This window comes from Lichenostomus cassidix, chromosome 2, assembly GCF_008360975.1.
Source record: "Lichenostomus cassidix isolate B80296 chromosome 2, HeHo_3.0, whole genome shotgun sequence".
NCBI classification, from domain to species: domain Eukaryota; kingdom Metazoa; phylum Chordata; class Aves; order Passeriformes; family Meliphagidae; genus Lichenostomus; species Lichenostomus cassidix.
Window position 1 is genome coordinate 86,341,410 of NC_139482.1, and position 13,149 is coordinate 86,354,558.

The 13,149-nt window shown below is 40.7% G+C and overlaps 1 protein-coding gene across 1 annotated transcript; it reads right to left on the reverse strand.

The window, feature by feature from the left end:
• Positions 1-4,051: 4,051 nt before the first annotated feature.
• Positions 4,052-12,375, reverse strand: FRRS1L (ferric chelate reductase 1 like). Its single transcript, XM_085052257.1, has 5 exons — positions 12,130-12,375; positions 10,383-10,467; positions 9,754-9,892; positions 6,394-6,640; positions 4,052-5,926 (listed from the first exon to the last, which is right to left on the reverse strand). Exons 1-5 carry the CDS (start codon positions 12,335-12,337, stop codon positions 5,754-5,756), a joined length of 852 nt encoding a protein of 283 aa, XP_084908383.1. The 5' UTR covers positions 12,338-12,375; the 3' UTR covers positions 4,052-5,753.
• Between the last annotated feature and the right edge of the window lie 774 nt (positions 12,376-13,149).

The window sequence follows — 13,149 nt, forward strand, 5'->3', positions numbered from 1 at the left end:
TAATACAAGGGAAAAAAAATCTGCCCCTTTCTTTACAGCAGATTCATTGCTATTGCCAAGACATAACACAGATTTTCAAAGCAAGTAATGTCTTTTAAGTCGGCATTTTCACACCTATCAACTGCACAAGCTGCACACATCCGCTCTGACATTTCAAAACTGCACTGCTTTTGCCTCACTATCTGAGCCCAAATTAGGTAAGTTAAATAACCATGTTCAAGCATGAATAACTTTATCAAACCTACGGTGAAAATAGAAAAAAAAAAAGTTACCTAAGTGATTATTTCATATTAATAAAAAATGTTTAGAAAAGGCTTACCTAGATCTTACTCTGTATTTGCAAAATTCAGGTACCTCAACATACAAATTTCATATAAATAACTAGGTAAGAAAAAAATGTAAAAAGTTGACATATGGTTAAAAAAATTATTTTCTTTTTTATTAAGTTTTATACACAGGGACTTGACATTTTCATTAAAATCTTCCAGTTAGATCCATATCTAGCCTGGGCAGGTTGAGGGAGAGCTGCCCAAACACACTGCTACAGAAATACTGATAATGAAATTTTAACTAAAGGAGCCAATGTACAAAGCTGGTAAGATAAGATTTAGAGCCCCCATTTTTTGATTCTCAGACTGCAGCCAGGAAGGAGTACCTGCTCACTGGCCATTCTACAAACTGAGCAGGTACTCCCTGCTGCAGCTGACTGCCACTATTGCCTCTGGAGTCTTGATGGGTTTTTGTACCTCTGAAGGCCAGATCCAGCCTCCAGCTCTTACCTTGGAGCTTGACAGCAGAGGACATCTTGTGGCATGGTCTGACCTGATGCCCACATCAGCCCTTAAACAGCTGGGACCTGCCTAAAAGCCAAAATCTCATTCAAGTCAAACTCTGTTCCTCCCCATCACATCAAGTAATATTTCCTTGGATAAAAGAGTGCCAGACAGGCACTGCCACATGTGAACTTATACAAAAATAGAAAGTATGCCAAAACCATTAGCCTTTCCTTGTCATTCATCCATCCTACCAGTCTCTCCATTCTTCTGTTCCAAACTGTTTGGAGTCACTAATGCCTCACAGTGTAGCATTCAAGCAAACTGCTTTGCCAGTTTCATTACATGCTGTGGAGTCAGGGTTGAAAGGGATCATACTAATTCATGTAAAATATGCCCATCCATAGCTCCATGAAGCACTGAACACTGTAATATTTAAATGAATTTCTGATTCTATCATCAATCTAAGGCTCTACACAGAGTAATATTTTGTCTAAAACACTAACACTTACAATAGTTACCTCTGAAAATAACTGATATTAGACCTTTTGTAATTCTCTGAAATACATATTTCCTTCTTGTAAAGCTATTACCAAATACTTTACTTTGGGGAAATTATGTGGAGATGTTAAAACAAGAGGAGAGTGGGGGAAAGTACACCTGCTACACAACAGTGTGGCAAACCAATGAAACAACAAAGTCACAAAATGCCATTTAAATGCTAATAAAGTTACAAAATATAAACTTTAATTCTGCCTCTAGAGTACTGGAGGGTACAAACTTCCAATGGACCCAGAAAAGACCTGAAAGAGCAGACAGAGGTCTGTTCTCTTAAACAAGAATAATTTTCTTTTTTGTAAATGTCTGGTACATTGGAGGGATAAGGAAGCAAGGCGAAGACAGAAAAAAAACCCCAAAACAAAACCTGTGTCTTCCCTTAAACTTACAGCAGTTATTAGTTATAGCAGCAACTGGGAAGTAACTGAGTAGATATTTAGTACTTTAGGCAGTTGCTGGGCTCCTTTTTTGGTTCAGACCCAAGATCTGGTGCCTCAAGCAAGCTTCATGACCACTGCCTGGGTGGCATGCAGATGTGCACCACAATCCAATCATTCTCTAATACCTGTGTTGAAGACTGGCAAAGTCAATGCCAAACACAGCTTTAACAAACATCATTTAACCCAAACCAGGGGTTTCTTCGGATTAGGGTGGCCACAGGTGTTTATTTTCTTGCTATCCAAGTATTGCAAAAGCAGTCAAGAAGTATGAGGTCACAGAAAGAGCCCAAAATTTCTCATCAATATGTTCTCTTTCAAACCCAAAATATATCCCTTATAGTAATAGAAGACAGCATCACCCTGTATCAAATGACATTATCAAATCAGCTAGATGCTTTTTTTTTTTTTTTTTGAGGGGGGGAAATCAATTCGCATCTCACCTATACCTAAAAATACACATAAATTATTTGATACCAGCAAAGAAAAATGAAATTAAAAAAACAAAAACCACAAAAAATCTTTCTAATTCATAATCACAGTTAAACTTCCAAACAACACCATACTCTCTCTAAATATGCCCTCTCTAAATTCTATGCCTCTGTATTAAGTCACTGTGCAGCAAGCAATTCTTAAAATTAAAGCACCTTAGAAATGTGTTAACAGTCGTTTGGTAGCAATCACACTAAAGAAGTGAAAAATTATTTGGAGAGGGAAATGTCTGCCTCCTTTTCCAAAGCAGGCCCTGTCTTCTAGTTTTTTGTTGGTAAGAGTAAATTAGAAAAAAATAATAAAACAAAAAAAATTAAGTGCCATAATCACTTAAAAATTACTTGGAAGACTATTACTTTATAGTAACTTTGTATAACAAGGATAAATCCTGCTTTTCAATGATAAAAAGAAAAAAAAGACAAAACATGTGAAAACCATAATACCCTCCTTGACAAGTTACTATGCCCACTGAAATGTTGACTTACCAGGTATCATACAAACTTACACACCACGTTTCCCTTACAACCTTTTTCTCCTCAGATTTTGTCCCAACTAACAATTTCTATATACTCATACCTTCTTTCTTTGTCAACTTGAATTCCATATTCCTGATTTTTCCACTGAGAAGAGCAACTCTTAGATAAACTCAGTGCTAAATTCAGCTGTCCATTTAAATGCCAGATAATAGATTGTTTTGCTGCTTCTTGTGGCCTTTTATTTCCTCCCTTTTGATCAGAAACACTTTATTAGGCTAATTAAGTACTGTGAAGCTTAGGTGAAAGCTTTTTTAGAAGTGCACATTTCTGCTAGTACTTCAACAAGAGAAAAATATGATGAACAAAAACAGAGTACGCTGACAAGTAATCTGAAAAAGGAATAAAAAAAAGTGAAATACTTTGCTCTTGCTTTAAATCCTGAACTTTAAACACATCTGACTTCATATATGTAGAAAGCAGATTGACAGCTGTCACACAATTTTATCTTGGTATTATTATTGTCATCTATAACACACCTATGTGCTCAAGTCCAACCAGGCTATCCTAAATCCAGAGCTCTATTAAAGAAAGAAGGAGCCAAACTGGGTTTCTATCCTAGTTCAGTACCTTTAAATTATTACATTAGCCCTTTAGGGGGTAATCAGTTAAATAGCTGAAACAGTAAATACCAAGCCATAAACTAAAGCGACCCTCAGGCTCTGAGAAAGAACTGCAGTATCTCAGCTGCCTACAAATTAGCACAAAGGAGAAAGAATTTACCCTAATGATTTCTTCACCTCACCTGTTTGCTGAATGTAAAACTCATCATCCAGGTTTCTGCTTATCTGCTCCAGACAATCTTAAGGCTAAAGGACACAGCTGCTGTGGGCCAAAGCGACCTTATTAGGTGTTCTCTACCTATACTTGATCAGGTGATGAGTGAGTTAACCAACCTGAGAGAAGTAATTTATACTAAATAAAGCTACTGTATGCACTTTTAAAGTTCTTTCTGAATTTCTCCTCCTTCTCCTGAACTCTAGTCCAGTAATTTGTGGCTAGCACAGTTTTTCCCATGAGAGGTTTTCTTGTGTTTTGTAAATAAAGATAAAGTTTGGATGTTTTGGAACAGTGTCCCAGAACTTGGGCAGTGCAGGCCTGGCCAATCAGGCCTGGGGGAAGGCTTCTGACTGACCAATCTGGGTGACTTTTGAGAACTCTATAAATGTGATGAAATCAAAACAATAAAGGTCATTCCTTCTTGCCACTGAGAACCGATGCATTCATTACTCTGCTAGCTGCTCAACAGCGACAGTAATTATAAGTGAACAAATCCTTAAAGACATCAATGAAAATATAAAATATTAATCAATCTTTCTTTTGAAACAGGGATAAAGTGTTTGTTATGAAGATAAGTACATCTTCAATCTAATTCATATACCTTAAGCATAGCTTTGAAGAATTCTGAGCCTAAAAAATCTTTGTCTACAAACCTCAATCTGTGAATAATGCAAACCCAGCCAAGCTAGTTAATCATTTCATACTCCATGCAGCAATGAGGATAGAAAGGAGTTGCATTACATATACCTTATCAGATTCTATGTTAGAGAGTCCTCAAGTGTACCACATTCAATAAAACTTTGGCACTATTTAGATTTTAATTCTACTTAAGTAGAATTTTAGTGTAAGTAGGAAAGTGAATGAGTAATCTGTCCTAAGCACATTTGACTGCTGCATGTACACGTCATACACTTCCTATTACGTGAAGAACAGAAATTCTCCACTCAAAGTTTTTACAATATTCTGTGGCTCATAAATGCATTTTGACACTTTTCATCTCCGTAATATTTAGCATTCCTCTTCTACTGTTTATTGGTAATAAAAAGTTTAGTGTGTTTCCTTTTTAGCTTATCTTTTTCCACAATAAATATATTTTAGCAGTGGTTTAATGAACAAAAGATACTGCTCTTCTTATTAATCCCTGTCTTTCCTTACAAATAATCTCATTTATATTTCTATTTCTTTGTAAGGTAACACTAGCTGCCCACAGTCACCTTTAACATGAACAGGATATTGTGGCACAAAACAGAAAAAGAGATTACTTCATACTACTGCACAATTACTTAAAAATATATTTACATGTCAAAATGACTGGTTTTTTCATAAAAAGAGAAAATTGATTTAGTCTATTAGGAGGACATCTTATGGCTTGTTGGGAACTTTTATATTCTGCATGTCTTATACCTGATTTTCCTATGTATGGAGAATTTATATTGCTATATTCTCCCTTCCCCTTGTTTAAATTACTTTATATCTCTTAAAAGAAGTAGCCATTTCTTTCAAAAAGGCTGTTGAATCACAATAAAGACATTAATCACCTCTTTTCCATTGAAAAAGAAATCATGCTAATGCTTGAATATGCAAGTTTAGTTTTGGAAAGTACCACAGCAAGCACACTTTGATAAATACAGAAAAAATAAGAAAAAAAAGAAATAGGGAGAACTGACCACTGAAGGGCAGAATTTGTACTGCTGTGTTGGTATGCCGATCTTAAGATCAGAACCTGCACTTGGAGTTGTGCTCTCTGCTCCAGAAGTACCAAACAGCATTACAGTGTTTTCCCAAAATTGCTCTTTGGAAGCAATTTGGAAGGCAATTTTGTTGTTTGATAAGATGTCCATCACTAAATTCACCTAAACACACATACAGGCACCCCTCCCAAACACACATACACACACACACACATTGATTTTACAAAAGTCTCATTTTCTTTAAGCAAGTAATCACAACACTGAAAATATTCTCCTATATGTTCACTGATTATTCTTAAATGATTTGTCACCACTCTGCCACTCAAAGGAGATGATTATTTCACTCTTCTGAGAAGCTAACTATGTTCAAAAGCAGCTAGATGAGGATGGTGATGTGATATAAATTCCAATAGAAAAATGCATTGTCCATCCATAGAGCCGTCCATCCTGAGAAACTTCCACTGCCAAATTCTTGCTATTTTCCATTGGTCATGGGGTTCCCATCAATAAATAGAAGGTCAGTGCAACAATGAGGAGCAAGCAGAATGGAGAAGAGAAGGTCTGATAGGCAGCTGAAGGCATGAAAATATCTTCATACTTGTAAATACTGACAACACGCTCTGATACGGGTGGAGAGTCTATATCATGACGAGTTATTGAACCTTTAACAGGTAAGGACAGAAAGAAATAATGTCAGATGTAATTTTTTCTATATGTCTACCAAAGAAACAGGAGGCAGACAGGAAGTTTTCAAACCTACAGAAGCATGCAATACTACACTGTTAGGGAGTAGGCTCGTTTCTTTGCTTTCTGAAATTAAACTTCTGAATGAAACAAATGAAATTCAAGCAAACAACAAACATTCTTCAAAGGAATTAAGAACTTCTAGTTATGAAGCTCTTCTAAATTCAGCTTTGGGAAGTGGGTATAGTAGATATATAGCCAAGAAAACATGACATGTTGCACTTCAGTCTTTTTTTTTAATCTATATTTAAGCCTCATGCTGCCAGAATTTTAGTTCATTTAAAAAAATGGGGGGGGGGGGTGAGTCTAGTAAGAATCATGTAATTGAAAGACATTTATCAATTTTGGCACATCAGTTCTGTTGCTAACACAGAGACCAACTCACCCTGGATTGCTGGACCCCAAGCAAACAGGTAGTACCAACTCAAGTGCAAATCTACGATGGTTTCTTCTCGAGGAACATACACAGGACGCTTGAATCGACACGTTACACGATTGTTTTCAAAAACCCCTTCCTCATCTCTGGCAGGATTCCTCTGGATTTCTTTAGCCCACTGACCAACGTTATAGAAGTGGTGTATTCGGACTCTTCCGTTGTCATCATGAACACAAGCCATGACATCATCTCCTCCCTACAAGGTTAAAAAAAAAGTTGGAAGACACAAAACAAAAGTGTCATAAAACACTTCCTCATTTATGTATACAATTTTAATTACTCAAAACTAATCAAGACCTGGGACACTCATTCCTTCTCTCTAAGTTTACATATAGACAAATATTTGTTCCCTGAACCAGGTGTCTTCAATATGATTGAAAAGCACGTAAGTGGGTAGCAATACTTACTTATCCTTACTACCTCTGAATTCTCTTTTGGATCTTTCTAAGAGTTATTTTACTTAACATATATAACATATTTTTAAGATATGATATCACCCTTACATCACGTAATTAATTGATCTGTGGAAGGCTGTTTTCTTTTTTTGATATTTGTGAAGTTCTGGGACACTGCTTCATAAAACGTGGCAGTCTTGAATCCTTGATGTGTACAAAATCCACTGCATCAAATCATGGGCAGAAAACCAATATACTTCAGTGAGACAGAGGAAATAAATCTACTACATATGAGAAAATAATAGCATCAATTACAGTAAGTCTTTTCTAATCTCTTCTCCTTTTCGCTTAAGGGAACATAATTTCTCAACCCTCTTTTATCTCTTTTAATAAATGTTCAATATGTAATAACAGAATACAGTATACCACAAGATACAAGTAAAAAAGTAATCAATATGTGCTTCTACACTTAGCATAAAGAGCCACCAAAGAACCAACAGACTGAAGGAAGAAGGAGCCAATTATTTGTAGAGGTCACTCATTGAAATACTGAAGCAGTTGCTGGAACAGTTACTCAAGGTGACTGACAAAGTGGTAGAGAACTGCATCACTCAGGGATGAGCACTAACTTCAGGAGTATATCTCACAGAAGCCTTCCTATCCAAGCTGGATGAGTGCCAAAGATATCAATGTTGTATTAAACACAGACCTTATTCCTCCCATCCTCATCTCTCTGATATGTGATCATCCCTCAGTTTTTTGTAACAGCGAAAAGAGAGAAAAAGGGTGTATTTCAGCACTATGGGAATATTGCTATGTGCATTTGTAAAAGATGTGCCAAAAGTGAGGGGAAAGAGGGGGCAACCAGGTAAAACAGTTTCTGCACCTTGGAGCTGCTGCAGACAACCTTTCCAGCCTCTGTCTTGAGACTATCATTGCTCTCCATAACTTATTTTCCAAGTTTAACTTTTATATATCTAAGCACAAATCCCTCATTCTTAAGTACAAAGAGGCAAAAATAAAGCTGTTTTTACACTGAAGGAAAAAACTAAGAAGGTAAGAAAAAAGCATTTTGAATCTCAGTTAGCAGAATGACATTACAAAATCCTGCCAAGGCACAAAAGCCTGCAAGTAGAAAGGCATAACATTATTTGAGACAAAGAAATAGGTCATAGGACTTAAAAAAAAAATCTATTGAGGACACAAAATAGTTTTTTTCCTGAACTTCTGAAGCTATCCAGGCCACACCATTTTGATTAGGACCTCCAAAGCACAGCCCATTTCTCACAGCTAAGCTGTTTTGACCCAGAGCCACTTTACCATCAAAGCCTGTGCATCCCATGACACCACAACATCCTGGAAGTTGTGAAAAAGACAAAGTCAGCACGGCAGCAAGAGAGGAAGAGAGATGCTAGCTGGTTTAGCCCAGCTGACTTCTGGGCATTAGATAATACGTGGAGCAAATTTGGAAGCCAAACCTTTTACTTTACACTTGCTTTATTCTTTTTACCAGAAGCTCAGACTTAACCTACTGCTTGGTGTGCCTGGGATAAAAGGTAATCACTGCTTTCCAAATGGCTGATGAGATGAGGTCAGTGAGACTCTGGGGTCCACTGCAGGTACCTCAGAGTTACAAACTGGTAACACAAGCTGATAGCTTGGGGACAAATACTTAAAGGAGCTGCTTTGAAAACCCTGTTGATTACCTGCATTGCCAGGCTTCTAAACTCTTCCCAAAATGTGGCAGTGAAACTGTTCTTTACATCAAAACCGCAAACTGTTTCTTTTGACATGAACTGTTCTTTATGACACAAAAACCTTCTATCTTCCTTGTGTTTATTCAGTGTCATATTAAAACATGTATAGTAATGACTGAGAAGCACCTGTCCTCACATTTTCTTTCTAGTTCTCATTTTGGGTCTGATAAAAATGCTGTTAAGTCAGCACAAGTCTTCACATTCATGTTTGTGGGTCCTAGCCCACGCTGTCTAATTCCTGTATTTTTTTCAGACTGCTACTTTCAACACTACAAGAAACAGTCCTTTCTTTGACTTGTGATTAAGGACATAGGCCCAGTATTGTTTTATATACTCAGGAGTGTTTCTGTACATGTATTATAAACTGCACTTTAATCTAAACATTTTACCAAGGATCACAGACAAAACATCGTTGCATAAGCTACCTATTGCCCAGGTTTTTTAAAGTCCACACATTACATGCTTCTGTTTTGCTCACTGAAACTCAATGAAAAGTGGACCTTTTGAATGGAAGAGTAAATACAAGAATAAGCATAAAACAGAATCCAATAAAAATCCAGAAGGAAGAGAAGAAATGTTAACAAGACTGCTTTCTAGAGCATAAATTTTTAAATTAGCAGGAGTAATTTTCTCATACATTCGTGGCTTCCCTGGAACAACACATAGTTATGAAACAGACACAAAAATTTCCCAAGTTAAACAGTGAAATAAAAATTTATATTGCTGGAAGTCAGCTAATTTACTGAAGAATAAAATTATTTGCTATTCAGTTTATGATGTGTCTTTTGCCCAAATTACACTGACATAAAGCACGACAGGACATTTCCATGTGAATCAGCTTATCCCTGAGGGCTCTTCTAATAAAAAAGCAAAAGGCTAGTGACATTCAAACATTCAGAACTGAACTGAAATACTGTTGGAGTTCCCAACAGTATTTCAGAGAGAAGGGAAAGGAGATGTTAGGAAGGATGAACCAGTTTTCTGTGTGTCAGTGCTCCCAGGGGGGCTCCTGAATGGTGCTTTGTCTTCAGCAAGTCAGTTTTACCTTTTTGCTCTGTTTCTCACCAATCAAATAAAAAAATGTATATAAACCATTTATATCCTAGCATGTCAAAGTGTGTATATTGCCAACAGTTCTTTAACTGTACATGTCTTACCATCTTCTTGTCTGAGGAAAATCCCACTGCCACCCAGCCATCTGTGTCGGCACTCAACTCAAATTCAACATCAGCTCCTATTCTACGGTAACTTAGAAAGTAGTCACAAGTCTCCGCATTGCATCCAGGTTTTCCATACCTAAATGGAATTGGAAATATACATCACTTTTTCCTTGGAATTTCCTGCTATGGAACTTAATTAAGGTTTTGCAAGAAAAAAACTAAAAGAATGTGTTTTGGTATAATGGCAGTAAAACATATATTCTGCTGGACATAAAGTAGCATTAATTAAGTGTTTGCAATTATTACTCCTTCAGTATGAGAATGTAGAGTATTCAAACAGTACAGCAAACACAATACTACACACTGTTGGCCCTTCTTGCTCTGTTTTTTTTAAGTGCTTCATGAAAATGCAAGAAACATGAAAGAACTGTAGGTCCATGACTATGACAGGTATTCTTAAATAAACTAGGGTCCTCAAATAATATAGCTTTGTATAGAACATACAAAGCATGTTCCTAAATAATCAACATTTATTAAAATTACTGTGAAACACTAACCAAAGTCTCCGATATTATCAGTCAGCATCTGTAAACATAAAGGTATCTGCATTCTTATCTCAGACTGACCTGAAGCATCCCTTGGTTTTTCCACAGTCATCCACCCTGATTTTTGCAAATGGGTCCACAGGAGGAGCAGTAGGGAAAGGGTAACCTGTATAATTAGAATAAATAATTCCTAAACAAAATACAAGGACTAAAAATCAATACTACTAAAGAGAAAGTGTTCCAGTAGCATTTACTTTGCTGATAACTGAACTGTTCAGATGAATGACTACTTTGTTTCATACACAATCCACTGCTCAGAGGGTCCTGGATCCAGGTACCAAAGTAACACGAATAACTGAAAACTAAACTTTTCTCAGGTTTCCTTCATTCACCAAAGAGGGAGAAGAATGCTGGAGGGCAAAACTTAATGTAAAGCAGCAGAACCATGGACTAGAGCAGTCAACTAACAATTAAGGATCTCCACTCAGCTACCTCTTTGTGTACTCATAGTCCCCTCAGGAAATCCATAAGGGAACGGACTCCTCAGCCATAAATGACAGCATTAGGTATAAATTCAGGCAGTGCACCAGATGCAGAGCTCTAGGAATGGACACTGAAAGTAAAACATCCTCTTTTATGAAGTAAAGTAAAACACACATTGCAGTAAAAGGTAAGAGAGTATCAAAATAGGGAATTGCCTGGAGTTATGGCCTGCAACCACTTATGAAGGCAGAGCCAGAACAGCCAGACAATCAGAGCTATGATTCCAAGCAATCCCCTGTCTGCTGCATGATAGTACCAGAGAGAAAGTGAAAATGCTTACTAACAAACCTAGTCTGTCTTGGCTTGTGGGAGCTGTTGTCTGTTGCATAAGCCCAGATATTTTAAGAGGATGTTCTTTTACTTAGCCAGCTGAAAACCAAAGTGCTAGCTGTGAAACAAGAAAGTCCTCTGAAAATGCCTCATTGAGTAGGAAAAGTGCTTTGCTGACTAGGAAATGAACACTGCAGTTAGTTACAGCATCAGCACACAAACTTTTGACCTACACAACTCGGGGCATTGGGAGCCCTGATTCACTTCCCTAGATTTCTGGCAATGGCAAAGGAGAAGGTTTGCTGTCATTTCCACAAACTGTACCAAGGGCCGGGTAAGTTACCCAGCATCAGTAAGTTCACAGAATGTCACAGCAGTGTGCAGAGGTGCATCACTGAAACACACATCACGGGACATGCAATTTTCTCACTTCCTACTTATTTTCAAATCCATCGATCAAATTATTTTCAATGCAGCCTAGCCGCAAAAGTGGAGTTTTAACATTCCGCCATTTGTAAATTCAAAAATACCCGCCCCAAAACCCGCGACCACGCCGTTTCTTGCCACTTTAGGGCATCGCACCGCAGGACTCCTTTCGAAGCCCACACACCGCAGGACTCCTTTCCACGCTAGCAGCCCGGAAAGCCGTGCAATAGGGGAAAGCGAGGCGCCGCCGAGCGGCCCCGCTCTGCGGGAAGGCTACCAGCCCGGCCCCGGCTCCCGGCCCGGGGGATGCCGCTGCCCGAGGAGGCGGCTCTGCGAGGCGGCGGCTCTGCGGAGAGCGGGGCAGAGCACCGGGGCTCCCCTGCGCCCGGCCCGAGCTGCAGCGCCGGCTGAGGCCGCCCGGCCGGCGGAAGATGGCGGCGGGCGCTGGCCTTCGTGCTGAACACCGCGCCCGCCGCCGCCTCACGCCCGCCGCCCCCGCGGCCTCCCGCCCGCCCGCCCGGCTCTCCCTCCCGGCCCCGCGCCCCGCTGGCCCCATCGCCCGCCCGCCCGCCCGGCCCCGCCGCCGCACCCTCCTCGGAGAGGTAGCGCAGGTCGTAGAACTCGCTGGCGAAGGTTCCGTACGAGGAGTCGTGCCGCGCCGCCTCCTCGCCGTGCTCCCCGCCGCCCGCCTCCCGCCGCCCGCCGCCCTCCTCCGCCGGGCTGGCGGCAGAGCCGGCCAGGAGCAGCAGCAGCAGCAGCAGCAGCCGCCGCCGAGCGCCGCGGCTCCGCTCCGCCATGGCGGCGGCGGCGGGGCGGGGAGACGGCGGCGCCCGAGCGCGGCTCCGCGGGGGAGCGGGGGAGGCGGCCGGGGGATCCAGCCCCGGGGACGGGCGGTGCCGGAGGGGCCGCGGGGCTGGGCGGAGGGACGGCGGGGGAGGGTGTCGGGGGAAAAGGTGCCGGGAAGGCGTGTGCGCGGGGATGCGCGTGGGAGCGACGTGCGGGGGAGCGGGATGCGCTGGGAGAGGGATGCGCTAGGAGAGGGATGCGCTGGGAGCGGGATGCGCCGGGAGAGGGATGCGCTAGGAGAGGGATGCGCGGGCGGTCACAAGCACAGCCCCGGCAGCACCGAGCCCTCCCGCAGGGACCGCCGCCGAAGGGCTGCGGGATGGCCTTTCCCTGGATCACTGGCTTCCCGCATCCCACAGCTCGCCCCACCCAGCAGAAACTCCACGGCGGGAACATCTCCCACCGCCCGGGCACGACTATGAAGGGGCAGTACCCAGCCATCCCTGGCTGCCCCCGTGGCCTCGATTCACCAAAGCCTCTTGCCATGTGCTTCAAGAGGATGAGATAAAAACTCCTTGGTAATTGCTGGACTGCTGGGCAAACTTAGCTGTTCCCCCATCCCCATTTTCTTTTCTTCTTTTCTTTTCTTTTCTTTTCTTTTCTTTTCTTTTCTTTTCTTTTTTCTTTTCTTTTCTTTTCTTTTCTCTTCTCTTCTCTTCTCTTCTCTTCTCTTCTCTTCTCTTCTCTTCTCTTCTCTTTTTTCTTTTCTTTTCTTTTCTTTTCTTTTCTTTTCTTTTCTTTTCTTTTCTTTTCTTTTCTTTTC

What these genes read in the sequence shown, in the direction of transcription:
- FRRS1L (XM_085052257.1), bottom strand. Translation starts at nt 12,337, where the DNA reads ATGGCGGAGCGGAGCCGCGGCGCTCGGCGGCGGCTGCTGCTGCTGCTG. An exon ending in GCGCTACCTCTCCGAGGAGG is followed by an intron (nt 10,468 to 12,129) that starts GTGCGGCGGCGG and finishes CTAATTATACAG; the next exon opens with GTTACCCTTTCCCTACTGCT. An exon ending in TTTCCTCAGACAAGAAGATG is followed by an intron (nt 6,641 to 9,753) that starts GTAAGACATGTA and finishes TTAACCTTGTAG; the next exon opens with GGAGGAGATGATGTCATGGC.